Raw genomic sequence first — 27,759 nt, 5'->3', positions numbered from 1 at the left:
ATCTGTGTAGATTGCTTATTTTCTGTCCGACTCTTGGGCACAAGCCAGAGTCCAGATTGTTAGTATATGTGTCGTCCCTCAGGAGGAGTGGATGTTTGTTTCTTATGTAATTTTTGTTCTTTGTTGACCCTCCTCAAAGGAATAAAGAGCCATAGTGAACTCCCGCTAGGGCTAGTCGTTAAGACCCAGTCTAGGAACATAATACCTCCACTGAACCATCTCGTCATGTTACGTTCGTGAACCCACCCATGGTGCTTATCTCGTCCAAAGATCTGGCTGGATCTTTCCATTACCATAGAATATGTTAGGCAACTCTGCATTTTGGCATTTGTTTCTCTCAGTTATTGGCGAATTCCTGGTTCAAAAGCCATCTAAACTGATGAAATTATAATGAAATCCAGACCTTTAGCTGCTTACAGGTGTTGATAAATATCAATCGGAACAGTTGAAAAATTGTGTGCACTGACTGGGTCTTGAAACCGGGACCACCTGCTTACATGGCAGGCTCTCTATCCGACTGAGCCACTGAGGACACAGACGATAGTGCGACTGCATGGATTTATCTTGGGCACGCTCCTCGTGGGACCCACACTTTCCAACCTTCTGTCCACACACCATATTTGTAGTGCCCCTGCCCATCATACTCATTACTCGCGGTAGTCAATCTACCGATTCCCGTAACAATTGGGCAGTGTGAGTGCATCCGCACTGAAGATGATCATTGGCTGATAAGCCTTATTTGTATGAAGCTGATATCTGTACAGATAGCATTGGTGATTTTGCAGCTCTCGAAGAATGAAATTATAATGAAATCTAGACCTTAAGCTGGTTACAGACATTGACAAATATCAACAGGGACAGTTGAAAAATGTGTGCGCAGACCGGGACTCGAACTCGAGACCTCCTGCCTACATGGCAGGCGTTCTGTCTGTCTGAGCTACCGTGGACACAGAGGATAGTGCAACTGCAGGGACTTATCTCTGGCATGCTTCCCGTGAGACCAACACTTTCAAACTTTCTGTCCACACACTCCATTTGTTGTGCCCCTGCCCACTATACTCATTACCCACGGCAGTTTTTGTAATTTCATTCTTTGAGAGCTGCATGATCACCAATGGTATCTGTTCTTTCCAACATGTCCGAAAGAACAGATACCATCTGCATATAGATAAAGCTTACTGGCCAATGATTAAGTGGGGATTCACTCACATTGCCCGAACTCTTAGGAAATCGGTAGATTGACTGCCACGAGTAATGAGTGTGGTGGAGAGGGGCACTACAAATACAGTGTGTGGACAGAAAGTTGGAAAGTGTGGGTGTCACAGGGAGCGTGCCAGAGATAAGTCCCTGCAGTCACATTATCGTTAGTGTCCTCAGTGGCTCAGTCGCATAGTGTCTGCCATGTAAGCAGGAGGTCCAGGTTGGGGCACACATTTTTCAGCTGTCCCAGTTGATATTTATCAATGCCTACAAACAGCTAAAAGGTCTGGATTTCATTATAATTTAATTCTTTGAGAGCTGCAAGATCACCAATGGTATCTGTACAGATACCAGCTTCATATTCATATCTATACTGATAGCTCAAAGATCGACAATCACAGGAATTATGCCTTCACACATTCTGGGGGCTATGAACTACTCAAAAGTATTTGTGTGTTGCCATTATCCAAGGCCACATCTACACACACACACACACACACACACACACACACAAATAAATATTCTATTCTTTAGTGACTCTCTAAGCAGGCTGTAAGGCAATGCTATCCTTTGAACCCATTGGTTCTGATGATTCACAATCTTCTTTGTAGCCTCTGTTATGTTGGGAACCCTATTGTATTCATGTAGACTCCAAGATCCCTTAACAAAGAAAGCTACTGAAATGGAAACCCTGGAGATGAGGATGCAGGAACACAGCTTGCGGTCAACATTACAACTTCAGCTTTTGGAGACTTGAAACAAGGAATGGCTCTCTGTGGTCACTTCAAACAAGCTATGAACCACAAAGGCAATCCTTCCTTTTCTGTTCCTGCAAACGTTTGGTCTTCAACTGTTAAAGAGAGAACTGGACTGATGAACTTGATGTTTAGTCCCTTTCATTCCCCTTAAAAATTCATTCACTGTAGTGTGTTCACTGGTAAATGTATGGTCATACGTCAAGTCATTGTACCAGTTGAAACAACTGTGTGATTAAAAATATACAAGTCTTTATGTTTGTTGCTTGCTTGCTCATTTAGATTTATGCCAAAAATATATATCTTTCTTAAAAGTAAGTGGTGATTTGAGAAAACCTTCCAAAAGTGCCATCTTTTTTGCAGAAGGTGTGGAAGTAGGTAGTTGCTGTGATACAGATAAACAGAAATGTGAATTTAATTTTATATATCAATATCTGTAGGAGAAGCTGCAGGATTATGTAGCAGCTCACACATTGCAGGCATTGCATTCAACTTGTAAAAACCAACAAAAATTCACTTAAAATGAGATATTTCCCTAAATGTGTCGTGTGGAAGATGAATTAAATAGTAATAATGCCACCAACACCAACAAAGTTTTGAATTGAAAATAAATCAATCATCACATTCTTTTCTGCAACAAATTGTCAAATTGTATGTCTGTGAAAGTGTTATCATTATTGCCAGTAAACGGAAAACTTAACATTTAACTGAAGCCATCAATTATTTGCATATTGAAGACAATCATAATTTAAACCCTTTTATTTAATTGTACAGATAAAAAAATCTACTCACCAAGTGGTATCAGAACACACACATAAGACGGTCTTAATTGGCAAGCTTTCGGAGCCTGTGGCTCCTCCTTCAGGCAGAAGGGATGAAGGGAAGGAAGAGGGGTGAAAGAAAAGGACTGGAGAGGTCTAGGAAAAGGGGTAGATTTTGGAAAAGTCACCCAAAACTGCTGGTCGGGGGAGACTTACTATACGGCAAGTCCGACTCTTTGGCAGTAGCCAGAGTCCAGATTGTTAGCATATGTGTCATCCTGCAGGAGGAGTGGAAGTTAGTTTCTGTGTAATTTTTGTTCTTGGTTTACCCTCCTCAAAGGAATAAAGAGCCATTGTAAACTACTATCAGACCTAGTCGTTGAGACCCACTCTAGGAACATAATAATACCTCCAATGAACCCTCTTGTCATGTTACCTTGTTACCTATACATGCACCATGGGTTAAAAGGCCTTTTAATATGTCTGCTTGTGTCTGTATATGTGTGGATGGATATGTGTGTGTGTGCGAGTGTATACCTGTCCTTTTTTCCCCCTAAGGTAAGTTTTTCTGCTCCCGGGATTGGAATGACCCCTTACCCTCTCCCTTAAAACCCACATCCTTTCGTCTTTCCCCTCTCCTTCCCTCCTTCCTGACGAAGCAGCCGTTGGTTGCGAAAGCTTGAAATTCTGTGTGTGTGTTTTTTATTGTGTCTGTCTGCCAGCGCTTTCCCGTTTGGTAAGTCATGGAATCTTTGTATTTAATATATTTTTCCCATGTGGAATGTTTCTTTCTATTTCATTTATACAATTAAATAAATTTGTCAACAATTGATTGTTTTCGTTGTTATAATTTAAACCCTGTCACAGAGCAATGAAATATGATATGAAACTGCCTTCTTTGAGTGGTATATTCAAAAATAGAAGTTATCCAGAACATTAAATATTTTTTCCTAGTACCTCTTGTCACATTAATCATATGCCATAAGTTGGCTGGAACAGTTTATTCATAAGTACTATTTCTTCTTCTGTTGGATGTTTGCTTACAAATCAAAACAACATTTTGTGGTTTTGAAGGATATTTAAAAGTATAATCCTGCCAGTTAAAGTGAGGCTATAGATTAATTTTGAGCACATTACATGCTTATTATTAGTGTTTATATATCATGGTAAATGTTGCTACATGTCTGTGTTTGGGTCACTTCTTCACTACAGATGAAAGGAATATCCACATAAGGTAACCTTCGTTTAAAGAAGAGGTATTTAGGTACACAGGCTTGTAAATTTTTTTAGCAGTAAATGCCTGAAATAGGTTTTTTTTTTTTAAGCGTTAGAGAATTTTCAAGGCCAAAGGGAAAATATCACATTGCACTCTTGGTAAAATCCCAGTTGGAGGTGATTTCCAGCTGCCTTCATGTGTTGTCAGACTGTCTTCTTTCACCTAACATTGTTTAGGTGTTACTGATTTAACTTTTGTGGTTAACTGAAAACAGTTAATCTCATGGCCTTGAACTAGTTTTTTTTTCCATCAGTTCTTGGTTTTGTTCTTCTGCTGTTTCTTGCCTTGTCAATGTATGGCCATTGTTCATCAGTATTCAGATTCAGGTAGTAAGTTGAAAATTGCCAGATCTTTTAAAATGTCCTGCTGTAATCATGTATACAGTTTTTTTTCTTTTTTGTGTGTGTGTGTGTGTGGGGGGGGGGGGGGGGGGGAAGGCAAAATGTCACTCACTCCAGGCTGCCTCTGTCCACTGTGTGACAAAACCACCCCCAGGGGGCTCGCCACTCATTGGTGGCTTGATGCTTGGCTACCAAGGGGCTTCAGCCTTTGCAGCATCTTTTCTCTTCCATACTGCATGTCTATCCTCTTGTTGTTCTTTTTCCGCTCCCTTGGGGAACATGTCTGTGATGTTTTTGGGAACGTGTTCTGCATTTTCAATAAAAGACATCAGAACAGCATTTCCACTGTTTTTAGTTCCTTTTTTCTTTCTTCGTTCCCTTTCTTCTATCCTTCCTCCACTTCAGTGTTTGAGGTTCCTCTGTTTCTTCTTTCCCCCTGTGCGCTCCTGAAGGCCGGCCCACACATCTGATGTGTAACAGGTGATGGCTAATGTGTAATTCTCAGCCCCTGGTCAACAGTTAAGGTTTGCATGTACTCAATGGGACAGGCCAGCCTTTCCAAATTGCCAATTGGTCTCTCTGTCCGGAGTATGGGAGGTGTGACCTGAGGTGTGAACAATGACATAAGGCCGGTGTGCCCCCTCTGGGGGGCGGGGGGTTGGGGGGGGGGGGGGGGGTTAGGAGGAGTGCATCTTTGGCAGTACTAGCAAACTTAAACAGAACTAACCTCAAGATTCAAGGACCTCCCAGCTGCACCACGGTTCCTCGTGGTTTCAAGTACTGATGACGGTCAGTCCTTTGCTATGATCAATCTGGAAAAAGTGCCTTACCTGGTCGCTCACAAGTTGTTGGCTAGTCAGAAAACCCATGATCTACCATCTGGCACTTACAGTACTGTGCTTGCCACATCTTGCTCCACAGAGGACATGGCCACGCTGACCGTGCGATCACAAATTCAGCATCACACTTGTAAAATTGCCCAGTGTCACAGTAACATCCCCATCTCCTCCTTCAGCTTTGCAACAAACCACCAAACTTTCACCTCTTAGGACAAGTAGCCTGCTACACACCTGACACGCTGGAAAGGACAGAAGGAATCCTCCTGTTAAGACTTCTTACATCCCTCCAGCCAACAAACATCAGATTCTTCCTCTGCCAACCAGAAAGGTTCCAATAAATCAAAGAAAGGCAAACGGTCTTCTCCTTAACCGACTCAGAGATCCTCTTCAACAGTATTACCATGTGATACCCTCACCAGGCTGACCACAGTGTTACCGGTGCAAACTGCCAACTTTTTTTGCCCTGGACTCCACAGACAGACAGATAGAGGGAGAACGCCAATGCCTCTGTAGATCCCATGGAGCAGGATCCTCCAGCCTGTGCACCCTGTAGCCGTGAGTCATCAAAGGCTGGCACTCGGCAGCCACCGAGGTGACACCCCTTCATTTTTCTCTCCTCTCCTTTCCTCATCATACTCTCCTCCAATAGAATGTTCATGGTCTTAGAGACAGCAAGGAGGAATTACTCTTGGAATCACAGTGTCCACTTTTTCTCTAGGAAACAAAATTGCATCCTCATGGCCACTTTGAGCTCTTATATTTCTTTCCTGTCCGATTCGACCTTCCCCACTCTCCCTGCCCCCCCTCCCTGAGGATGACATTCCATCCCATGGGGAGACATTCCATCCCATGGGAGAGTCATGCTGCTCATCCGGGATGACATTCATAGTCTACCCATCTCTCTTACTACCTGACTTCAAGCTGGTGCAGTCCACATTTTCCTACCTCACTTCACCTTATCCCTCTGTAGCTTTTATATCCCTCCATCATTCGGTGTCACTGGGGCAGACTTCCTCCAGCTTATTGGGCAACTCCCGCACCACTCTCTGCTGCTTGGTGACTTTAATGCACACCATCCCTTTTGGTACTCTCACAGAACCAGTCAGAGAGATGCCCTCTTGGATGATCTTCACAGTCAACTGGACCTCATCTGCCTTAACACTAGTGCACCCACGTTCCTTTCAGACACCATGCACATCTATTTCCATTTGGACCTCTCCTTCTGTACTGCCCAGCTTGTCCATCATCTCAAGTGGGCTGTTCTCTCTGACCATATACTCGAGTGACCATTTCCCTACCCCACCTCCGTGCACACCCAAATGAGTCTAAGGCCAACCGGAGGCTTTATTCATCCCTGGCAACCTTCGACAAACATTTCCCCGGTTGTGATGACCAGGTAGAATATCTTACAAATGTTCCATTCCTCACATTTCTTCTTTACTGCACTGTGTCCCGGTCCCTTGGTGGTCTGAGACACGCCGCAATGCAATTCGTGCAAGGAGATGTGCTCTCCGCATTTTTAACTGTTGTCCTATGATGGCAAACTGCATTCATTACAAACAGTTGTGCATGCACTTTCATCGCATTCTTCGAGATAGCAAAAAAAAGCTACCTGGCTTTCATTTACTAGTTCTTTTAACATTTACACTCCCTCTTCTGTTGTGTGGGCACATATTCAATGGCTCTTTGGGACCAATTTCCGGCCTGACCTTAGCAGATGATGTCATAGTGGATCCTATTGCTATCTCAACACTTTGGGCCTCTATTCTGCAGAGATTTCGAGCTCCACCCACTATCACCCTGCCTACCTCCATCAGAAACGAGTGGAGGAGACCCGAGTGATACCCTTCTCTTCTCAGAATTGTGAGTGTTACAATACCACTATATCATGCTCTCACTTCATCTCGATCCTCCACCTAAGTGCCGGATTATGTTCACATTCAGTGTTGCAGAGCCTTACGTTTGCGGAAAAGGACTTTGTCCTTCATACATACAATGTCTTCTGGGCAGAGGGCATGTTTCACAGATGCTGGCTTGAAACCTCTGTCATACCCATACCTAAACTCGGAAAGGACAAACACTTTCCATCTAGTTGTCACCCCATTTCTCTCACCAGCTGTATTTGCAAGGTGATGAAACATACAATTCACGCCTGGCTGGTATGGTGGCTCGAGTCTCACAATTTACTAACCTCTGCCCACTGTGGATTTAGAGCGCACCGTTGTGCTGTTGATCATCTCGTTGCTTTGTCAACCCATGTCATGAATGGTTTTCTGCAGGAATTCCAGACTGTAGCCGTGTTTTCTGATTTGCAGAAAGTGTGTGACACTTGCTGTAGGACTGGTATCCTCTGTACACTCTACACATTGGGCTTCCTTGGCCACATGCCCCATTTCCTTCTGAAATTTATAAAGACCGATTTTTCAAGGCACGTGTGCTCTGCCTTCAGGAAAATAGTGTGCCACAGGGTTCCAGCCTGAGCGTCATCCTCTTTGCTAAAGCCATTAACCCTCTTATGGCCTCTCTCCCACCACGTATCTCTGGCTCCCTTTTCATTGACAATTTGGCAGTGTGTTACAATTGTTCACGAACTTGTCTCCTTGAGCAGCATCTTCAGCATTGTCTCGATTGTATTTATTCATGGCGCATCATCAATGGCTTTCGCTTTTCCACTGACAAAACCATTTGTATGAATTTCTGGTGGCGCATTTTGTTTCTTCCACTGTTTTTTACTTCTTGGGCCTATTGCTCTTCCATTCGTTGAGACCATGAAATTCCTGAAGCTCATGCTCAATAGGAAATTTTCTCGGTCCTCCCACGTGTCTTACTTGGCCACCCACTATACGCGGTCCCTCAATGTCCTACGTGTCCTCAGCTGTAATTCCGGGGAACAGATCTGACCACCCTCCTCTGTTTGTACCGGTCCCTTATCCGTTCAAAACAAGACTATGGGTGTCTAGTTTATGCATCTGCACATCCGTCCCTCTTACACCATCTCAATACTAGCCACCATCATGGCATCTGTTTGGCCACTGGCACCTTTTACACTAGCCCGGTTGATTGTCTGTATGCAGAAAATGTTGAACTACCACTGTCATACCGCCGTGACTTCCTCCTTAGCAGATACGCATCCCATTTGTCTGCCACTATCCCTCCTTCTTCGATGACGTCTTTGATCACCTGTATGGGGCACATCCCTCTTCTGTGTTACCTCCTGGAGTTTGCTTTCAGCTATTGTTCTGGCAGCTTAACTTCATGCTACTTGCCACTTTCCCAGTGGGTGTGAACTCTTCTCCACCTTGGTTTCGTGTGGCGGCCCGTGTTCATGTTGACCGAGGTAGGTGGCACAGTGGTTAGACACTGGACTCGCATTTGGGAGGACGACGGTTCAATCCCGCGTCCGGCCATCCTGATTTAGGTTTTCTGTGATTTCCCTAAATCACTCCAGGCAAATGCTGGGATGGTTCCTCTGAAAGGGCATGGCCGACTTCCTTCCCCATCCATCCCTAATCCGATGAGACTGATGACCTCACTGTCTGGTCTCCTTCTCCAAACAACTCGACCCAACCCATGTTCATGTTGACCTTCATTTGCTTCATAAGGATACTATTCCAACCTCGCTCTATTGCCTTCAGTTTCACGATCTTCACTTGGAACTTATTGGTAGTACCTTTGTGTACACTGATGGCTCTCAGACTGACCATGGTGTCGGGTGTGCCTTCGTCATCGGCACTGACGTTTTTCGGTATTGGCTTCATGAACACTACTCAGTATGTACGCTCTGTATCAGGCAACACAGGCTTTTCAATTGTGTCCTCTGCTCCAACTCTCTCAGTGCCCTTCAGAGCGTCTGTGAGCTGTACACTGTCCATCCCTTAGTGCAATGGGTCCAAGAGAGCCGTCACATACTCATTCTTGACGGAGCCACTGTGATGTTTATGTGGGTCCCTGGTCACTTTGGTCTCATGTGAAACTAGGCTGCTGAGCTGCTGCCAAGGCTGCAGTCCTAGTACCTCGGCCTGCTAGTTCTTTCATTCCCTCCGATGATCTCCGTGTTGCTATCTGTCAGCAGGTGGTGTCACTTTGGCATCACCATTGTTCCTGGTGTCACTTTGGCATCACCATTGTTCCTCGCTTCCTGGAAAAAAGCTCTGGGGAATTAAACCTCTCCCAGCAGCTTGGACGACCTCCTCTCACTGCGAGGAGATTATTTTCACTAGGTTGCATATTGGGCACTGTCTTTTTAGCCCACATCATTTGTTAAGTGGTGATCCCCCACCACTTTGTACTTGCTGTCCTCAACCTTTGACGGTTTACCATTTCCTGACGGAATGCCCTTTTTGTAACCACTTATCTTCTCATTTAGGTTTGCCATCTGAGTTATCAGCTGTTTTAGCAAACAGTGCATGGGTTTTTTACTTTTTATGGACAATATGATGGACATTTAATCTTTAGCTCAGGATCTCCATTTCATTATGGTGTATTTTATGGACCTCTCTCTAACTCCCTGTGTTTAGCTGTCTTTCCTTCCATCAGTTGGGCTTAATGTGTAGTCATTTCTACCTCCTTTTTGTCTTCGTGTTCTATGGTTCTGGCATGTGTGGGTATGACCCTAATTGTATTTGCACCCAAAAAGAAAAAGAGAGCACACTGTCCGACAAAGCTGGTAATCCTGCTTACAGCGAATATCCAATATTTTGCAGAATCTTATTGGTGCCAAAGGTGCTGGAGAAGGGTTTAAATTTTTCCCATTTTACGAAGTCAGAAATGCAAACTTTTTTATTTTCATAGCTCTACTACTGCGGCAAATCATTTAAAGAAGTCTTCAATACAGTGCAGTTTGATACTCGGTTATTTCTGTGGTCACTCTTCTGTCTTTGCATTGTTTTTTACACTAAGAATACATTAACAATATTAGCGCTATTGTTTTTGCATGTACTTCTTTATATTCATGAGTTGCACGACACAATTTTGATTTCATCATTGTTCATTCTTGCTGGTCTCTATGTAACTGTGCTGTATGCTGCTTGTTAAATGAATGTACAAGAGCAAAATCATTTGATTATATGATAACAGCCACAAAAAGACATAGTTATTTGTTACAGAAAGCAGTAGTCATGGTGTGGTACTTTTGCTTTAATGATAGTATTTTAACTTCCTAACTTGTAATTCAGGAAATAGGTGGCGTAAAATATAATGTATGTAATGGCAAAAAAGACACGAGAAGCATAAGACCAGAGAAATGTGTTAACTTTGTGGTGGAAACATTTAAAGCTTTTCTTTAATGTTGATCATTTACGATTATGTGTGTTATGTTCTTTTAATTGTTTTTGGCAGGGAGATTATGACCAAGCCTTCCAGTACTACTATCAGGCAACCCAGTTTGCTCCACCTTCCTTTGTTCTTCCACACTTTGGCCTTGGACAGATGTACATCTACAGGGAGGACAATGAAAATGTAAGTTGGATAAGCAGACAGAATAAAATATGCTGAAAGGAAGCTGACTTGTCACATAAAAACTATAACTTGACACTGAATTATATGTAACTTGTGCATTCATATTATTGTAAATATTTTGAAGTTAAGACTGTCAGTATGAAGAAAGTCTTAGTCTTTGCAAAACTAAATATAAATACTTTTCTTACAGGCAGCTCAGTGTTTTGAGAAAGTGCTTAAAGCCCAACCTGGAAATTATGAGACAATGAAGATTTTGGGTTCACTGTATGCAAATTCAACAAGTCAGTCAAAACGTGATATTGCCAAGAGTCACCTTCGAAAAGTAACAGAACAGTTCCCAGATGACATTGAAGCTTGGATTGAACTTGCACAGATCTTGGAACAGTCTGATTTGCAGGCATCTCTCAATGCTTATGGAACAGCAACCAAAATACTTAAAGACAAAGTACAAGCAGAGATACCACCAGAAATTTTGAACAATGTTGGAGCTTTGCACTACAGGTATAATATTTAATTGTCGATTGCAGTATTTGATTTGCAAACAACAGAACAGAACTCCGCTGTGGAGTGAGTGCACTAATGAATGACAGCTTGACCTTATGTGGGCTGTGGTGCAATACGGGCCACATGTCAAGGTCCACCTTCTAGCTTTAAGTCTGAAATTAGCTCCCTGTAATTTTACAATGTTCATGATGTGCTTGTGCCTGTGCCTGCTTGCTAGGTTAGGAAATACCAGTAGCCCCTGATAATTTAAAGAATCAAACTCCCTTTTATAAAACTGCTTCAAATTACTGATTACTTAACAAATGCATTAACGTGTTAATTATTTGACATTTAGCGTGTAAGCAAGAAAAATTTAGAAAAGGTTTGAAATTATGTGTAAAGTTTTTTGCAAATCAATAAGTACTCTCATTTTCATATACTGGATGAATGTGGTGCAGGTATTGATGTGCGGTTAAGTTACGCTGCCTCAAGAAGTAATACTTCTCTTACTGTGTGAAACCTTTAACAGAAGAGTATACCTCATAATTAGTAGAATATGACATTTTCAATTTTTTAAATTTGGTCAATAATTATATGAAATATTGAAAATCAAATTTTTGTTACTTCAGTTTGATGTTAGCTGAGCAACTTACAACTAGGACCAAATGCCATGAACTTGGGTTAGTTGTTCAGTAAATGTAGGTGATATAATTTTGATGGTTTAGTCACAACCTATGACTTTCTGCGAAAAATTTAGATGATTCCACATTTACAGCACAGAACTGATTTTTTAAGAGAGCTGGTCTAAACTGTGTTTCATCCACCTTAACATTTTTTTAGTTCCCTAGTCACTGCAGACAATTGCAGGGATGGATCCTTCTGATGAGTCACGACAGATTCTGAGCTATATCATCGTCTGATGGAACTAGTACTCCAGTCTTTTGATTACCATATCAACAATATGCTAAGCTGTAACCCGCCTCCCAATATTGTTTTATGTATGAAACTTGGACACTATAGTAAGCTTGCCATAAAGAACTTGCTTGACATTAAAACTGTGTGCCAGGCTGGGACCTGAGCACAGACCTTCACTTCAACGAGTAACACTGAGCAATCCAGGCATGCTTAATGGTCTGACCCATTTTCTTTGTATAACTTCTCTTAGAGTTGTCAGATTGAATCTGTGGATAGGCAATGACTCAGAAGGGGAAACTTCATCCCTGAAAGTTACTGGCACTACTCCCCTCCACCCTTTATGCAGAACAGACATTTCATTCCAAAACCAGCCGAGACTGAGGCCAAGGCATTAACAACTATATCATCTTGTTCATGCCGAAATTGTGTGTGTGTGTGTGTGTTCTATGGCATTGGAGACACAATCACTTGAACGTTTTTCAGGGCTTTAAAAATCAGAAACGGCTGATAAAGGGATTGTTTTGCATCTGGTTTATTGTTACTGCCCTTGCAGATGTGAGGATATGAGATAGCTGTAACCTTTCCCTTGCACCTCTCTCCCTCTGCCCCTGTCCCTCCTATTTGTCCCAGTATATTGAATTCCTATCTGTGCCATTGTCAACTTTAATAATGGATAATAAAGGTAATTTTTTTCTCTATTTTTGTAGTTATGGTCATCACTATTCTTCTTAAATTGTGATAATTTATGATAAATTTCATTAGGCAATATGTATTGTTATGGTGCAGCTAAAATGCCGAACTCCTTGAGTAGGTGCCTACATGATGACCATGGGTGAACACCAGGCATTATTCTTATTGCTTGCTATGTGCAATTAATAACTTCTTTCTAAGTGATGATTTAAACCAGAAAATAATTCCATAAGACATTATTGAGTGGAAATATGCTAAATATTGAGAGAGGTTGATTTGTTTGTTTGTAAGACTAGCAATTATATGAAGAGCAAAAGTAGCCAAACTTAGTTGTACGATCAGCTCAGTAGTATCCTTATTCCAGTTTTAACTTTTCATCAGTATGTACACCCAATAATTTAGAGCATTCTGCCCTGTTAACTGACTCCTCTTTGTGTGCTATGTAAATTATTGATATATCTCTTTGTTGTACATGAGTGAATGTAGTGTATTTTCCCAAAATAAGGGAAAGTCAATTTTCAGAGAACCGCTAAATAATGCTCTGAAAAACATTGTTACAATGTATTCTGTTGCTTTCTCTTTGATGAGATTTATTAAAGCCAGTCCTGTTTTTCTAGGGGAACGCTGGGGGACGCATACCCCTAAAATTTTTCGTCGACAAAATAATTTTTTTACGATGTTGAGAACTTGGAAGAGTGCCAAAGATGTATTTCACGGACGTAAATTTTTTATTTCATCTTTTTGTGTTGGTAATTGCAATACGAACGATACCAGTGCAGTTTTTGTTGGGAAAAGTGATGTAATTGACTGTTTCAAGCATTTCGAAGCTCCGGCAACCGTTCTCGACAACTGACTCACTGGCAGCCAGTTCAACAAACATGTAGTGCCCTCACCCGCTAATAGTGGGTGATGGTAGTGCTAAATGGATATGCGTACGCTCAAACGCTGAGCTACCGATAGATGTCTCTACGGTACCACTACATGATGATGATGATGATGATGATGATGATGATGATCAAAGCAGAGGGGTGATATCCCATGATTCAGTTATTAGTAATTTTCACTGCATTATAACCAATGTCAGATGACCCTCAAACTTTTTTTTTAGAAAAAAAGCACTGGTTAAAACACTATTATCATCTGTAAAAGTACCAATTCTGCTTAATGTATGTTAAATGAAAGGTCATTCGCATATATAAGGAATAGGAGTGGATCCAAATTTAACTTGCCTTTGTGATTCTTCCCCAGTCACTAAAATTTCTCTCCTTTCAGTATTGCTAGACTTATTGAGCACAACTTCTTGTATTCTCTTTTTTAAAGTATGAGGTTTGGCTTTTTAGAGTTTTTATAATTCTATAAATTTAAGTGAAGCATGTTGGTGCTGCTTCTAGAAGCTTAGTTATGTGAAATGACATTGCTAATATATTCTCTTGCTTCTTCAACTAAACTATTGAATCCTGTTTTTGCTGCTACATTTAGAAAGTTGTTCAAAAAGTGCTTGCAACTTAAGAATTAACAGTAAGAACATTGCTATTTAGTTTGTTGTGGTATTTTGTACACGGATTGATTTTCCCGTCTCCTGTTTCACAGTATCCCATATAGTTTTAATCTTATTATCTGCATTTTATTTTCTGGCAGGATATGCATATTTCCAGACATTTTAATGACTTCTTTTAAAATATTCCAGTAATTTTTAAAGAATGCAAGTAACGATGGACCTAGACGTATTCTGGTCTCCATATAAATTCCCTCTCCCTCTTACGTGAAATTTTAATTGCTTTAATTATCCCGAGCTTACTTTTTTTCTTAATGGCCTTTCTGGATAACTTTTTAGGAAAGCTATTTTCGCATGTAGACATAAATTTATACACACACACACTCATCCAGTACCCACCGCTTTGATCTTACTGTTAAAACATTGTACCCTGCTCACTGCTGTGTGTGAACATTCCACAGAGCTGCAATGTAGCAATGGCTCTGCTGAGCTGGATACACCGCCTCCCATCTGATCACCACCATCAGGCTTGGCCAGTACTTGAATGGGTGACCGTCTGGGTATGCCACATGGTGTTGACAATTTTTTTCTTTGTCTTTATGGGAGGGGGGACAGGGCGGGTAGTGGCATGAAGTGCCTGATCATTCATTTGTGTGCCAATGTCCTGGCTTAAATTCCAAACCTATCTGCATTGTGTCCTGAAGTGAGGGCTTGCGACACTGTGGGTGATGATCCATCCTGCAGATGGGTCGTTGAGTTTGGTGGTCCCTTTGGTGCTCATTGATCACCTCTAACCTGAACATGGTTGAGTTTGGTGGTCCCTTTGGTACTCATTGATCACCTCTAACCTGAACATGACATTACATTATAGACACACACTCATACAGTCATCTACATTTAACAGATAACACGCACACAGGTCTTTTTGCTTGGTGAAGGAAAGGTGCCTGTGGACATGAAGGATAGGAAAAACGTTTCAAATTAGGAGGCTGAACCTGCTGTTCAGTCGCCCAGCCATTCATGCCATACAAGTTTACTGGTGCTGTTGGGTGCTACATTGTTTCATCCCTTTTATTGCGCGTCATGGTCAGATAGTCCTTAAACAGTTGGGTACACATTAATTGTTTTTTTCTGAGGACTTTGTGTAAAAATATTATCAGTCCGGGTCCCGCTATTTTGATGGACCCGAGCTAGGAAATTTATCACTCAAATCAAATTGAAATGGCCAAATAGTGAGTCTAGTTCACTTTTACAATCAGAATCCTTTAAGAGATCTACAGTGAACTCTCCATAACCTACTAGTTGTTTCTTCTTGTCTGATAGGTAGTTTGATAATGCATCTAGATTTCTCATAAATAAGTTAAAGTACTTACCTCAGCTCAGTACAGCCGATAGATATACAAAAAACAGAACCGAAAATTTATGTTCCTAGCTTTCGGAACAAATGTTCCTTCATCAGGGAGGAGAGAGGGGAAAGTAAGGGAAGAAGGGAAAGTGGATTCAGTTACTCACAACCCAGGTTATGAAGCAACAGGGAAAGGAAAACAGGGAGGGTAGCAAGGATGGAGGCATGGTTGTCAGAGGGAAGCCAAAGATATTCTACTGTAAGTACTGTGCCAGCTTCAAACCAAAGAGGATGCATACAGAAGTAAAGAGGTTTATAGTATAAAGATAAACACAACTATGTAGGATGAAAAGATGCGTGAATGGCTAAAGAGGAAAGGGAAAGAGGAGAAGACTGAAGAGTAAATGGGAGTGCGGTTGTTTAACGTAGGTTCAGTCCAGGAGAATGGCGGGATGAAAGGATGTGTTGGAGTGCAAGTTCCCATCTCCGCAGTTCAGAGGGACTGGTGTTGGGTGGGAGAAGCCAAATGGCACATACGGTGTAGCAGGTTCCTAGGTCCCTAGAATTATGCTGGAGGGCATGTCCAATCCCCAGTCTGGGGATTTTTTAGAATTCTGAGAATTCTTCATTGTTTTAGTTTTCAATTAAATTTTTGTAATTTTGACTGACAAGAACTGATACTCTAACAAAGAGATTTACATTAGCCCACATCTGCAGAATAACGCAGCAACAATAAAACATAAACAAGAGAAAAACAAAAAAATTGAACTTAAATTACAAGGAAAATGTGCAGTTTACAACAAAACACAGTTTGCCCAGAAGCATACACTGACAGAAAAGTGTGTCAGACTTTAGGCTGAAAACTCTGCAATACTTCGTAAGAGAAAACTCCTTTCAGTGAATGTAATGTCACAACAGTTTACATTAGTTTCGTTTGATTGGTTGCCAGAGGGTTCATGTGCATGCACAGAGCTGAAGTCATGTATGACTAGTGCCTCTTCCTCCTCTGGCTACTTGGAGAGTGGCTGTCAGCTAAAGCAGAAGAAGCAAGCAGCCAGATGCTAGCCAGAAATTTTTTTGTAGTGCACCAATCTGCCAGATACGTGCTTGCACAAAGTAGTCGAGTTGTAGCAGGAGGGGGAGGGGGAGGGGGGGATTAGGTGAGGTTCGGTTAGTGTCCACATGATCCATGTTTTTGTTTCGTGAGTTTGCTGTTTTCTCTTAGTTTACAGCTCTCACGTCAAATGAAAACAAAACAGCTTTCTGTGACTGGGAGCTATCAAGTGAATTGAAATACATTCAGATAATTATGGAAGACTAAAATATGTTATAAGTTTCAGTTTTCTTATTTGTTTTATTTCCACATTATTGGCAATCCAGCATTAATCATCGTGCAGAACACTGAAGTTATTTTTGTTGGTTTGTGACAGAAATTTGGCTTTTATTAATCTTTTCCTCAGAGGCAGCCAGTTTATTTGAAGCAAAGTGTTTCATTCCACACTGTTGGCTACTTTCAACTGTCTGCTGAATTTCAAGTGCACATTTTCATCTTCTGGCATATATGGCATAATGCCACAATAAAGAACGACACTTGAGGTAATACAGTACTTCTATCCAAGAGAACTGGCATTCTGAAAACCATGCTGAAAAGTTTTAATACCAGGTAGGGGCCAACTTCAGCATGAATCTGGACATATGAATGTGCGCTTTAAGCCAAATTATGCATTTTAATGAGGTTTATAGAATTCCAAAGCTCTTAGAATATTCTTATGTCCTGTGCCTTTTATGACATAATGTAAGAGCTGTTAATGCTATATTTCAAATGTATGTAAATGTTCTTTTGAAAATGATGAACCAACCAAATTTGGTCAGTAGTATTGAATAAAATACTAACAAAGAGATAGAGGGGCTGGCCAGTACTTACCTCAGCTCAGTACAGCCGATAGATACACACAAAACAAAACCGAAAATTTATGTTCCTAGCTTTCGGAACAAATGTTCCTTCATCAGGGAGGAGAGAGGGGAAAGAAAGGGAAGAAGGGAAAGGAGATTCAGTTACTCACAACCCAGGTTATGAAGCAACAGGGAAAGGAAAATAGGGAGGGTAGCAAGGATGGAGGCATGGTTGTCAGAGGAAAGCCAAAGATATTCTACTGTAAGTACTGTGCCAGCTTCAAACCAAAGAGGATGCATACAGAAGTAAAGAGGTATATAGTCTAAAGATAAACACAACTATGCAGGATGAAAAGATGCGTGAATGGCTAAGAGGAAAGGGAAAGAGGAGAAGACTGAAGAGTAAATGGGAGTGAGGTTGTTTAACGTAGGTTCAGTCCAGGGGGATGGCGGGATGAAAGGATGTGTTGGAGTGCAAGTTCCCATCTCCGCAGTTCAGAGGGACTGGTGTTGGGTGGGAGAAGCCAAATGGCACAAACGGTGTAGCAGGTTCCTAGGTCCCTAGAATTATGCTGGAGGGCATGCTCCGCTACTGGGTATTGGGCATCTCCTAGGCGGACAGTTCGTCTGTGTCCGTTCATGCGCTCAGCCAGTTTAGTTGTTGTCATGCCGATGTAAAAGGCTGTGCAGTGCAGGCATGTCAGTTGATAAATGACATGTGTAGTTTCACATGTGGCCCTGCCTTGAATTGTGTACGTTTTACCAGTAGCGGGGCTGGAGTAAGTGGTTGTGGGGGGATGCATGGGGCAGGTTTTGCAGCGGGGTCGGTTACAGGGGTAGGAACCGCTGGGTAGAGAAGGTAGTCTGGGAATATTGTAGGGTTTAACAAGGATGTTACGGAGGTTAGGGGGCCGACGAAAGGAAACTCTGGGTGGTGTGGGGAGAATTTTGTCAAGGGATGATCTCATTTCAGGGGTTGACTTGAGAAAATCATATCCCTGGCGGAGTAATTTGTTGATGTTTTCGAGGCCAGGATAATATTGGGTGACAAGGGGGATGCTTCTGTGTGGTCTGGGGGTAGGAACATTGTTGTTGGACGGGGAGGAATGTATTGCTCGAGAGATCTGTTTGTGGACAAGGTCTGCAGGATAGTTGCGGGAGAGGAAAGCACTGGTCAGGTTATTGGTGTAATTGTTGAGGGATTCGTCACTGGAGCAGATACGTTTGCCACGAATGCCTAGGCTGTAGGGAAGGGAGCGTTTGATGTGGAATGGATGGCAGCTATCAAAGTGAAGGTACTGTTGTTTGTTTGTGGGTTTGATATGGACAGAGGTGTGGATGTGAGCTTCAACAAGATGAAGGTCAACATCGAGGAAGGTGGCTTGGGTTTTGGAGAAGGACCAGGTGAAATTCAGATTCGAAAAGGAGTTGAGGTTATGGAGGAAATTAAGGAGTGTTTCTTCACCATGAGTCCAAACCACAAAGATGTCATCTATAAACCTATACCAGGCCAGGGGAAGCAGCTGTTGGGTCTTCAGGAAAGCCTCCTCCATGCGGCCCATGAAGTGGTTGGCATAGGACGGAGCCATCCTGGTTCCCATGGCCGTTCCCCTGATTTGTTTGTAGGTCTGGCCTTCAAAAGTGAAGTAATTATGGGTGAGGATGAAGTTGGTAAGTGTGATGAGGAACGAGGTTTTTGGAAGATCTTCGGGTGGGCGTTGGGAGAGGTAGTGCTCAAGGGCAGAGAGACCATGGGTATGTGGGATGTTTGTGTAAAGGGATGTAGCATCTATGGTGACAAGAAAGGTTTCAGGTGGGAGAGGAGTGGGAATGGATTTGAGGTGTTCTAGGAAATGGTTTGTGTCTTTGATGTAGGATGGGAGTCTGCAGGTGATAGGTTGGAGGTGCTGGTCTACCAGAGCTGAGATACGTTCGGTTGGGGCTTTGAAGCCTGCTACAATGGGACGGCCAGGATGGTTCTCTTTGTGGATTTTGGGTAATAGGTAGAAGGTAGGGGTACGTGGCTCAGGTGGAGTGAGTAATTCTATGGAAGCCGTTGTGAGGCCTTGTGAGGGACCTTGGATTCTTAGGATTTTTTGCAGCTCAGTCTGGATGGAGGGAATGGGATCCTGGGTAACAGCTTTGTAGGTTGAGGTGTCGGAGAGTTGACGCAGTCCTTCTGCCACATACTCCACACGGTCAAGTACGACAGTTGTGGAGCCTTTATCCGCCGGGAGGATGACAATAGAGCGGTCTATTTTCAGCTCCTTAATGGCACGGGATTCAGCTGGGGTGATGTTGGGGGTTGTTGGTATGTTCTTCAGGAAGGACTGGGAGGCAACACTGGATGTGAGGAATTCCTGAAATGTCTGTAAGGGATGGTTTTGGGGGAGGGGAGGAGGATCCCTTTGAGAAGACAGTCGGAACTGTTCTAGACAGGGTTCAACACTGGGTCTAGTATTTGGGGGCTGTGTTTGGGTAGTGAAGTGGTATTTCCAGTTGAGGTTCCGGGTGAATGAGAGGAGATCTTTAACCAGGGCAGTGTGGTTGAATTTAGGCGTGGGGCTAAAGGTTAAGCCTTTTGACAGAACAGATGTCTCTGGAGGAGAGAGGGATCTGGATGAGAGGTTTAGGACTGAATTGGGACTGGCGATATGTGGCATTTGACTGTGGCTATAGTTGAGATTTGGTCTGTGTGGGGTATGTGCTGGGATGGGGAGATTGAGTAGGGTGGCTAGGCTGGGTTTGTTGGCTATGAGGGGGGTTTGTTGAAGGTTCTGTTGTGGTTGGTGTTTGTGAGGGATAGGGAGAGGGACCCCACTTCTTAGGTGTTGCACTAGCACTGTGGATAGTTTTTTCAGGTGTTGTGTGGCATGGAACTTCATGTAACCACCACTCCCAACAGCTCCTATCTCTCTTCAAAGTCCTCCACCTCTCAAACCCTTGCTTGGAGAACACCCTCAAGAACATCATCCTAGAAGCCAGCTGCAAACTTGAGTTCCATGCCACACAACACCTGAAAAAACTATCCACAGTGCTAGTGCAACACCTAAGAAGTGGGGTCCCTCTCCCTATCCCTCACAAACTCCAACCACAACAGAACCTTCAACAAACCCCCCTCATAGCCAACAAACCCAGCCTAGCCACCCTACTCAATCTCCCCATCCCAGCACATACCCCACACAGACCAAATCTCAACTATAGCCACAGTCAAATGCCACATATCGCCAGTCCCAATTCAGTCCTAAACCTCTCATCCAGATCCCTCTCTCCTCCAGAGACATCTGTTCTGTCAAAAGGCTTAACCTTTAGCCCCACGCCTAAATTCAACCACACTGCCCTGGTTAAAGATCTCCTCTCATTCACCCGGAACCTCAACTGGAAATACCACTTCACTACCCAAACACAGCCCCCAAATACTAGACCCAGTGTTGAACCCTGTCTAGAACAGTTCCGACTGTCTTCTCAAAGGGATCCTCCTCCCCTCCCCCAAAACCATCCCTTACAGACATTTCAGGAATTCCTCACATCCAGTGTTGCCTCCCAGTCCTTCTTGAAGAACATACCAACAACCCCCAACATCACCCCAGCTGAATCCCGTGCCATTAAGGAGCTGAAAATAGACCGCTCTATTGTCATCCTCCCGGCGGATAAAGGCTCCACAACTGTCGTACTTGACCGTGTGGAGTATGTGGCAGAAGGACTGCGTCAACTCTCCGACACCTCAACCTACAAAGCTGTTACCCAGGATCCCATTCCCTCCATCCAGACTGAGCTGCAAAAAATCCTAAGAATCCAAGGTCCCTCACAAGGCCTCACAACGGCTTCCATAGAATTACTCACTCCACCTGAGCCACGTACCCCTACCTTCTACCTATTACCCAAAATCCACAAAGAGAACCATCCTGGCCGTCCCATTGTAGCAGGCTTCAAAGCCCCAACCGAACGTATCTCAGCTCTGGTAGACCAGCACCTCCAACCTATCACCCGCAGACTCCCATCCTACATCAAAGACACAAACCATTTCCCAGAACGCCTCAAATCCATTCCCACTCCTCTCCCACCTGAAACCTTTCTTGTCACCATAGATGCTACATCCCTTTACACAAACATCCCACATACCCATGGTCTCTCTGCCCTTGAGCACTACCTCTCCCAACGCCCACCCGAAGATCTTCCAAAAACCTCGTTCCTCATCACACTTACCAACTTCATCCTCACCCATAATTACTTCAGTTTTGAAGGCCAGACCTACAAACAAATCAGGGGAACGGCCATGGGAACCAGGATGGCTCCGTCCTATGCCAACCTCTTCATGGGCCGCATGGAGGAGGCTTTCCTGAAGACCCAACAGCTGCTTCCCCTGGCCTGGTATAGGTTTATAGATGACATCTTTGTGGTCTGGACTCATGGTGAAGAAACACTCCTTAATTTCCTCCATAACCTCAACTCCTTTTCGAATCTGAATTTCACCTGGTCCTTCTCCAAAACCCAAGCCACCTTCCTCGATGTTGACCTTCATCTTGTTGAAGCTCACATCCACACCTCTGTCCATATCAAACCCACAAACAAACAACAGTACCTTCACTTTGATAGCTGCCATCCATTCCACATCAAACGCTCCCTTCCCTACAGCCTAGGCATTCGTGGCAAACGTATCTGCTCCAGTGACGAATCCCTCAACAATTACACCAATAACCTGACCAGTGCTTTCCTCTCCCGCAACTATCCTGCAGACCTTGTCCACAAACAGATCTCTCGAGCAATACATTCCTCCCCGTCCAACAACAATGTTCCTACCCCCAGACCACACAGAAGCATCCCCCTTGTCACCCAATATTATCCTGGCCTCGAAAACATCAACAAATTACTCCGCCAGGGATATGATTTTCTCAAGTCAACCCCTGAAATGAGATCATCCCTTGACAAAATTCTCCCCACACCACCCAGAGTTTCCTTTCGTCGGCCCCCTAACCTCCGTAACATCCTTGTTAAACCCTACAATATTCCCAGACTACCTTCTCTACCCAGCGGTTCCTACCCCTGTAACCGACCCCGCTGCAAAACCTGCCCCATGCATCCCCCCACAACCACTTACTCCAGCCCCGCTACTGGTAAAACGTACACAATTCAAGGCAGGGCCACATGTGAAACTACACATGTCATTTATCAACTGACATGCCTGCACTGCACAGCCTTTTACATCGGCATGACAACAACTAAACTGGCTGAGCGCATGAACGGACACAGACGAACTGTCCGCCTAGGAGATGCCCAATACCCAGTAGCGGAGCATGCCCTCCAGCATAATTCTAGGGACCTAGGAACCTGCTACACCGTTTGTGCCATTTGGCTTCTCCCACCCAACACCAGTCCCTCTGAACTGCGGAGATGGGAACTTGCACTCCAACACATCCTTTCATCCCGCCATCCCCCTGGACTGAACCTACGTTAAACAACCTCACTCCCATTTACTCTTCAGTCTTCTCCTCTTTCCCTTTCCTCTTAGCCATTCACGCATCTTTTCATCCTGCATAGTTGTGTTTATCTTTAGACTATATACCTCTTTACTTCTGTATGCATCCTCTTTGGTTTGAAGCTGGCACAGTACTTACAGTAGAATATCTTTGGCTTTCCTCTGACAACCATGCCTCCATCCTTGCTACCCTCCCTATTTTCCTTTCCCTGTTGCTTCATAACCTGGGTTGTGAGTAACTGAATCTCCTTTCCCTTCTTCCCTTTCTTTCCCCTCTCTCCTCCCTGATGAAGGAACATTTGTTCCGAAAGCTAGGAACATAAATTTTCGGTCTTGTTTTGTGTGTATCTATCGGCTGTACTGAGCTGAGGTAAGTACTGGCCAGCCCCTCTATCTCTTTGTTAGTATTTGTTTCACATCTCTATATGAGATTTTCCATTAATCGTATTGAATAAAATGTATTGTTTCAATTATTTTGACAGCTTTAAGAGAATTTTACAAATTACATTATGCAATACGACCATGTATACACTAGGAAGCAACTATCACATACCTGTAATATGTGACACTTGCTCTCTAATGACAGTGCAAATTGCTGTGCAGGTCAGCTACCTGTGCATCTAGCTGCGTAGGACTTGTTTAGTGGCAGTTTCTTGTCTCCTGCTTACCACAGAGGGTCTGCTTTCCAGTTATTGTATGTGCTACCAGAAGAATTAGTGGGACTGGTGTGTCCAAACTTTTCTGCACAATGCAGGTCATTCTGATTATTTGAAGAAGACACTCAATACGGCAAAGGGTAACTAAAGAAATAAACTAATCAGATGGAATTTTTAAAAAAAATTAAATTATATTTCAGTATCCACTCATTGTGCCTACATCAATTGTAGTACAGCTATAGTTCGCTTCAACTTTTACTGCAAGTATAAATCGAATATGATTTCTGTAGTTCTAAAAGGAAGAGCCTCACATTGCAGGTTCATTTGCAGTCATGTGTTTGTCATCTATTGCTCCAGAAAGGGAGTAGTATTGGTACTACCAACAGGAGAAAATCCCATATTGGGACTGTGACAAGTGTAAGTATGCTGGCTGTCTGTGTCCCACCATACACCCAAGGCCTCTACTGTCTTATTATGTTATGGTGCCCAACCTGCCTGTCCCACATCACACCGCCCTGCATTTCAGTATACATGCTACCTGTGGGCATCACAGGGCCAAAGTCATAAATTAGTTACATTTGCTTCTGTGACATTGAATAGTACACTTCTTTCAGACTGCTCACAGCAGCTCATTAGAGTTTTTTTTTCCATAGCAGAGAACATGAAAAATTAATCTGGCTATTCTAACATGTGTTAAAACAGCCATTTGCGCTATTTTATGATTTTGGTATAAATGTAAAAGATACATAGGACAATCTGCGAAGTACAGAAAAGTGAGAGATAATTGAGCCCCTTAAAGCTAGAGTAGTGTAACTCAACATTTTGTAATTTTTTAGTGGAGTTCAGATCTTATTCAGCTTTTGCCTTTCTGTTAATGGTGTAATTTGTAAATCACATAGCAACCACAATTTTATGCTGTAAGCAAAGACAGCTCTCTGTTGACAAATGAAGTGATGTAGTTGAGAGGGATGCTTTGTGTTCAGTGTGATTCACAAGTTATTGTGATAAAAGACAGCATCCTGGAATCAGTTATGAGGGACTATAATGGATCCAGTAGTAAATATTTTCCATCACACTGTCATCCAGTGTTGTTCAGTGATCTATATTTTCTCATTACCTTATTACTTTACATCAAAATTAACAGTTTCTTGTGTATGTGTTAGTTTGCTAGTGTAAAGCACATCTTAGACATAAAATTGTTGATAAATTATACATTGATATGTGCCCAAATGAAGTAGAAAATGCCTCCACATTGATCACCAACAGTTGGAAATTAACATTTTTCATGTGACCATAGCTGGAGGAATTGAAATAGTATGTAAAAATACCTTTAGGATGCCTCAAAATCTCTGATGTTAGAACGACTGGAGCCAAAAAAAGGTAAAACTTACAGAGCCTCCAGGTAAGACAAATGCGGCAATTAAGTTCCTGCCAACAAAACTTCAGAAGAAAAAATGGCGGTAGTATGTGAACACATACTACTTCATCATATCAGTAATACTATGCAGTATCCTACAACCCAAACAGAAGATATTTGCTAGAAAATTTGAATGTTTGACTCCTCTATAATTTGTACAAAGAATACTTCAAAAGTCAAGGAAAAGAGCCTGCTGCAGAAGTCATTTACGATAGAACACAGAGTTCAACTTGCATTTCCATGGCTATCCCAAGAACACTTTTGTACAGTGTGATACTTTTGCTAACAAATTCAAGCATTCAGCAGATGAACAACCAAAGATACAGCTTCAACAAGACCACGAATTGCATCTATGTAAGGCTGAAATGCTCGGGAGTCCATGAAAGTGCACAAGTGCACACTGAAGAATCAGTTCATTATAGCTCTTCCTATGCCTTTACTTTTGATTAGGAGAAGACACTCTGCTTTCCTAGACTTGCTATGTCAAGTAGCTTATTACAACTGTAATTTATATGTTTATAGTTTGGATTACAAAGAGCTATCATCAAAATTAGGATTTATATACTGCCGGATCTCAAGATTTACTCTTTGGTCAAATACATCGAAACAAGATCACTGCTCACAAAACATGTTGTACTAAATAGTGATACTTTTACAGGATAGAACAAGAATTGGAGAATAGCCTTGACATCAATAAAAAAAAGTTTTAAGTGAAAAGAATAATACTGAAATCAAAGACCAAAAGTTCATGATAGTGACGGTTCCTCTCTCCCCAGTGATGGTGATTTTGTCTTAGCAGAAAACTACAGGAATTTCCAACAGATATTTTATCCCAAAGATTGGTACAATATTATTGCCAAGTCAAAGGGGGACAAACAATGATTTCTTGTCTGTGGAAAAGTGTTGAAAGTCAGTCACCAAGAGAAAAAGTAATGATGAGAAACATCCACGGTCATCGCTAAAGATGCAGTGGATTCAGCATCAAAAGAGTGATACATTCACACTCTTTTTTGAGGAAACTCTTTCACAGGTATGGGATTTCACTAGTGGATCTAGGATTTAAAAAACTATACATATTTTCTCTAACATACCTCGAGAAGGTCAAAGCCTTGAAAGTCGAAGCTGAAATAATAATGATGTGGAAAGGTAGAGTGCTACTTACCACGTAGAGCAGGCACTGAGTCACAGGCAGGTACAGTCAAAAATAATGCTAGAAATATTATCAGCATTCAGAAGTAGAACTCTTACACATTCACACAACTCTCACAGCACCTGGAGACACTGGTCATGTATATGTGAGGTTCTCTCTCTCTCTCTCTCTCTCTCTGTGTGTGTGTGTGTGTGTGTGTGTGTGTGTGTGTGTGTGTGTGTGTGTGTGGAAGGAAGTCTTGTTCAAAAGCTTAATATTTTAGTAGTGTTCTTTATAATGACTGTCTGTGATTCACCTCTGTGTGGTGAGTAGCAATATATACTTTCTTTGTTGTTGCTATACCTCTGGGAACACTGTGCCCAAAGACCTCAGGCTGTTAAAAAAGAGAAGAACGACTTGAAAGAACTTTTTCTCTTCATTTCACTTGTTCTTCACCGCTACTTTCAGAGTCTTCTTTCATCTGATGATGCTGAAGACGTTAAGCCAGTGAATGGAAATGATAGTATTGATGATGAGTAACAAAGATTATGTAAGTGCAGTATTGTTGACTGCCACGTATGTTTTCATAGCAAAACCATTTTACCTGTTTGTATCACAAGAGGTGTAACTTCATTTTGGCCCTTATGTCACAATTATAATTGGAAAAAGTATTGAAATTGTTAATTTGGGATAGAAAAAACTATTCCAGTAACATACAGGGTGTACATAAAGTCCGGCAACACTTTCTGTTATTCATCGCACAAGAACAAAACATTGACATATGTCATTTTGAAGGGAAACCCTGAAAGTAGTTGTTGTTGTTTTCCATGTATACTGCCACAATGTAGTATGGTAATTTGCCGATAGTCAGTGCTGGTCGCAAATATGGTGAGTTCAGGTGCGGAGCAAGCTTTCTGTGTGTTGCAGTTCATGAATTGGCCTCCCCGATTGGGACACATTGAAGATCTGGTGTATGTCCCATCTCTACCACGCGATGTAGCAGAGCTCCAGGAGAGAATATGGGAAGCAACTGCCACAGTCAATGATGCCATGCTAGGATGGGTATGGCAAGAATTAAATTACTGTATTGATGTCTGCTGGGTCACTCATGGTTCGCATATCAAATATTTGTAAAAAAAAAAAAATTTCAGAGTTTCTCTTCTAAATGCAATATGTATGACATCTGTACAATGTTTAGTTCTTGTGCAATAAATAATTGAAAGTGTTCCTGGACTTTATGTACACCCTGTATATGATAAAAAAACTAATACAAAAGTACTGTTGAATCCTAGTAAATATTTCAAAACAAGAATGGTGTGTGTTACAACACGTGGTCTCTAAAGGTATGATTTGCTATTGAAACTTGCACCATGTAAAGTATTTAATTTGTAGTATTGGCTACTTGAGCTGAAAGGCTGATATTCTTGTTCATTTTTCAAGTGGCAGAAATGATGGATTGAATGCATTAACTGCAGCAGGGACAAAATGTAATTCATTTTAGTAATATTGGATCTCCAGAAAGTTCAAGGGAGTTTTGTGGGCATGTTAACAACATTGTGCAAGGCCATGCAAAATTAGCTGTATGGAGTGATATGTCTCTGTTTAGTGTGTCTTTGAAAAAGAATTTCTTT

At 42.3% G+C, this 27,759-nt stretch overlaps 1 protein-coding gene across 1 annotated transcript in view; it reads left to right on the top strand.

Annotated features, from left to right (window-relative positions):
• LOC126187596 (RNA polymerase-associated protein CTR9 homolog) overlaps positions 1 to 27,759 on the top strand; it is a 108,127-nt gene that overhangs the window by 30,593 nt on the left and 49,775 nt on the right. Inside the window, exons 7-8 of the mRNA XM_049928783.1 lie at positions 10,510 to 10,629; positions 10,820 to 11,130. Of these exons, the coding sequence (XP_049784740.1) occupies positions 10,510 to 10,629; positions 10,820 to 11,130 (431 nt within the window). The remainder of the gene's footprint in view (positions 1 to 10,509; positions 10,630 to 10,819; positions 11,131 to 27,759) is intronic.

Source organism: Schistocerca cancellata, chromosome 5, assembly GCF_023864275.1.
Source record: "Schistocerca cancellata isolate TAMUIC-IGC-003103 chromosome 5, iqSchCanc2.1, whole genome shotgun sequence".
Taxonomy (NCBI): Eukaryota; Metazoa; Arthropoda; class Insecta; order Orthoptera; family Acrididae; genus Schistocerca; species Schistocerca cancellata.
Note: the sequence above shows the minus strand (reverse complement) of the source record. Positions and strands in the feature narration are given on the sequence as shown.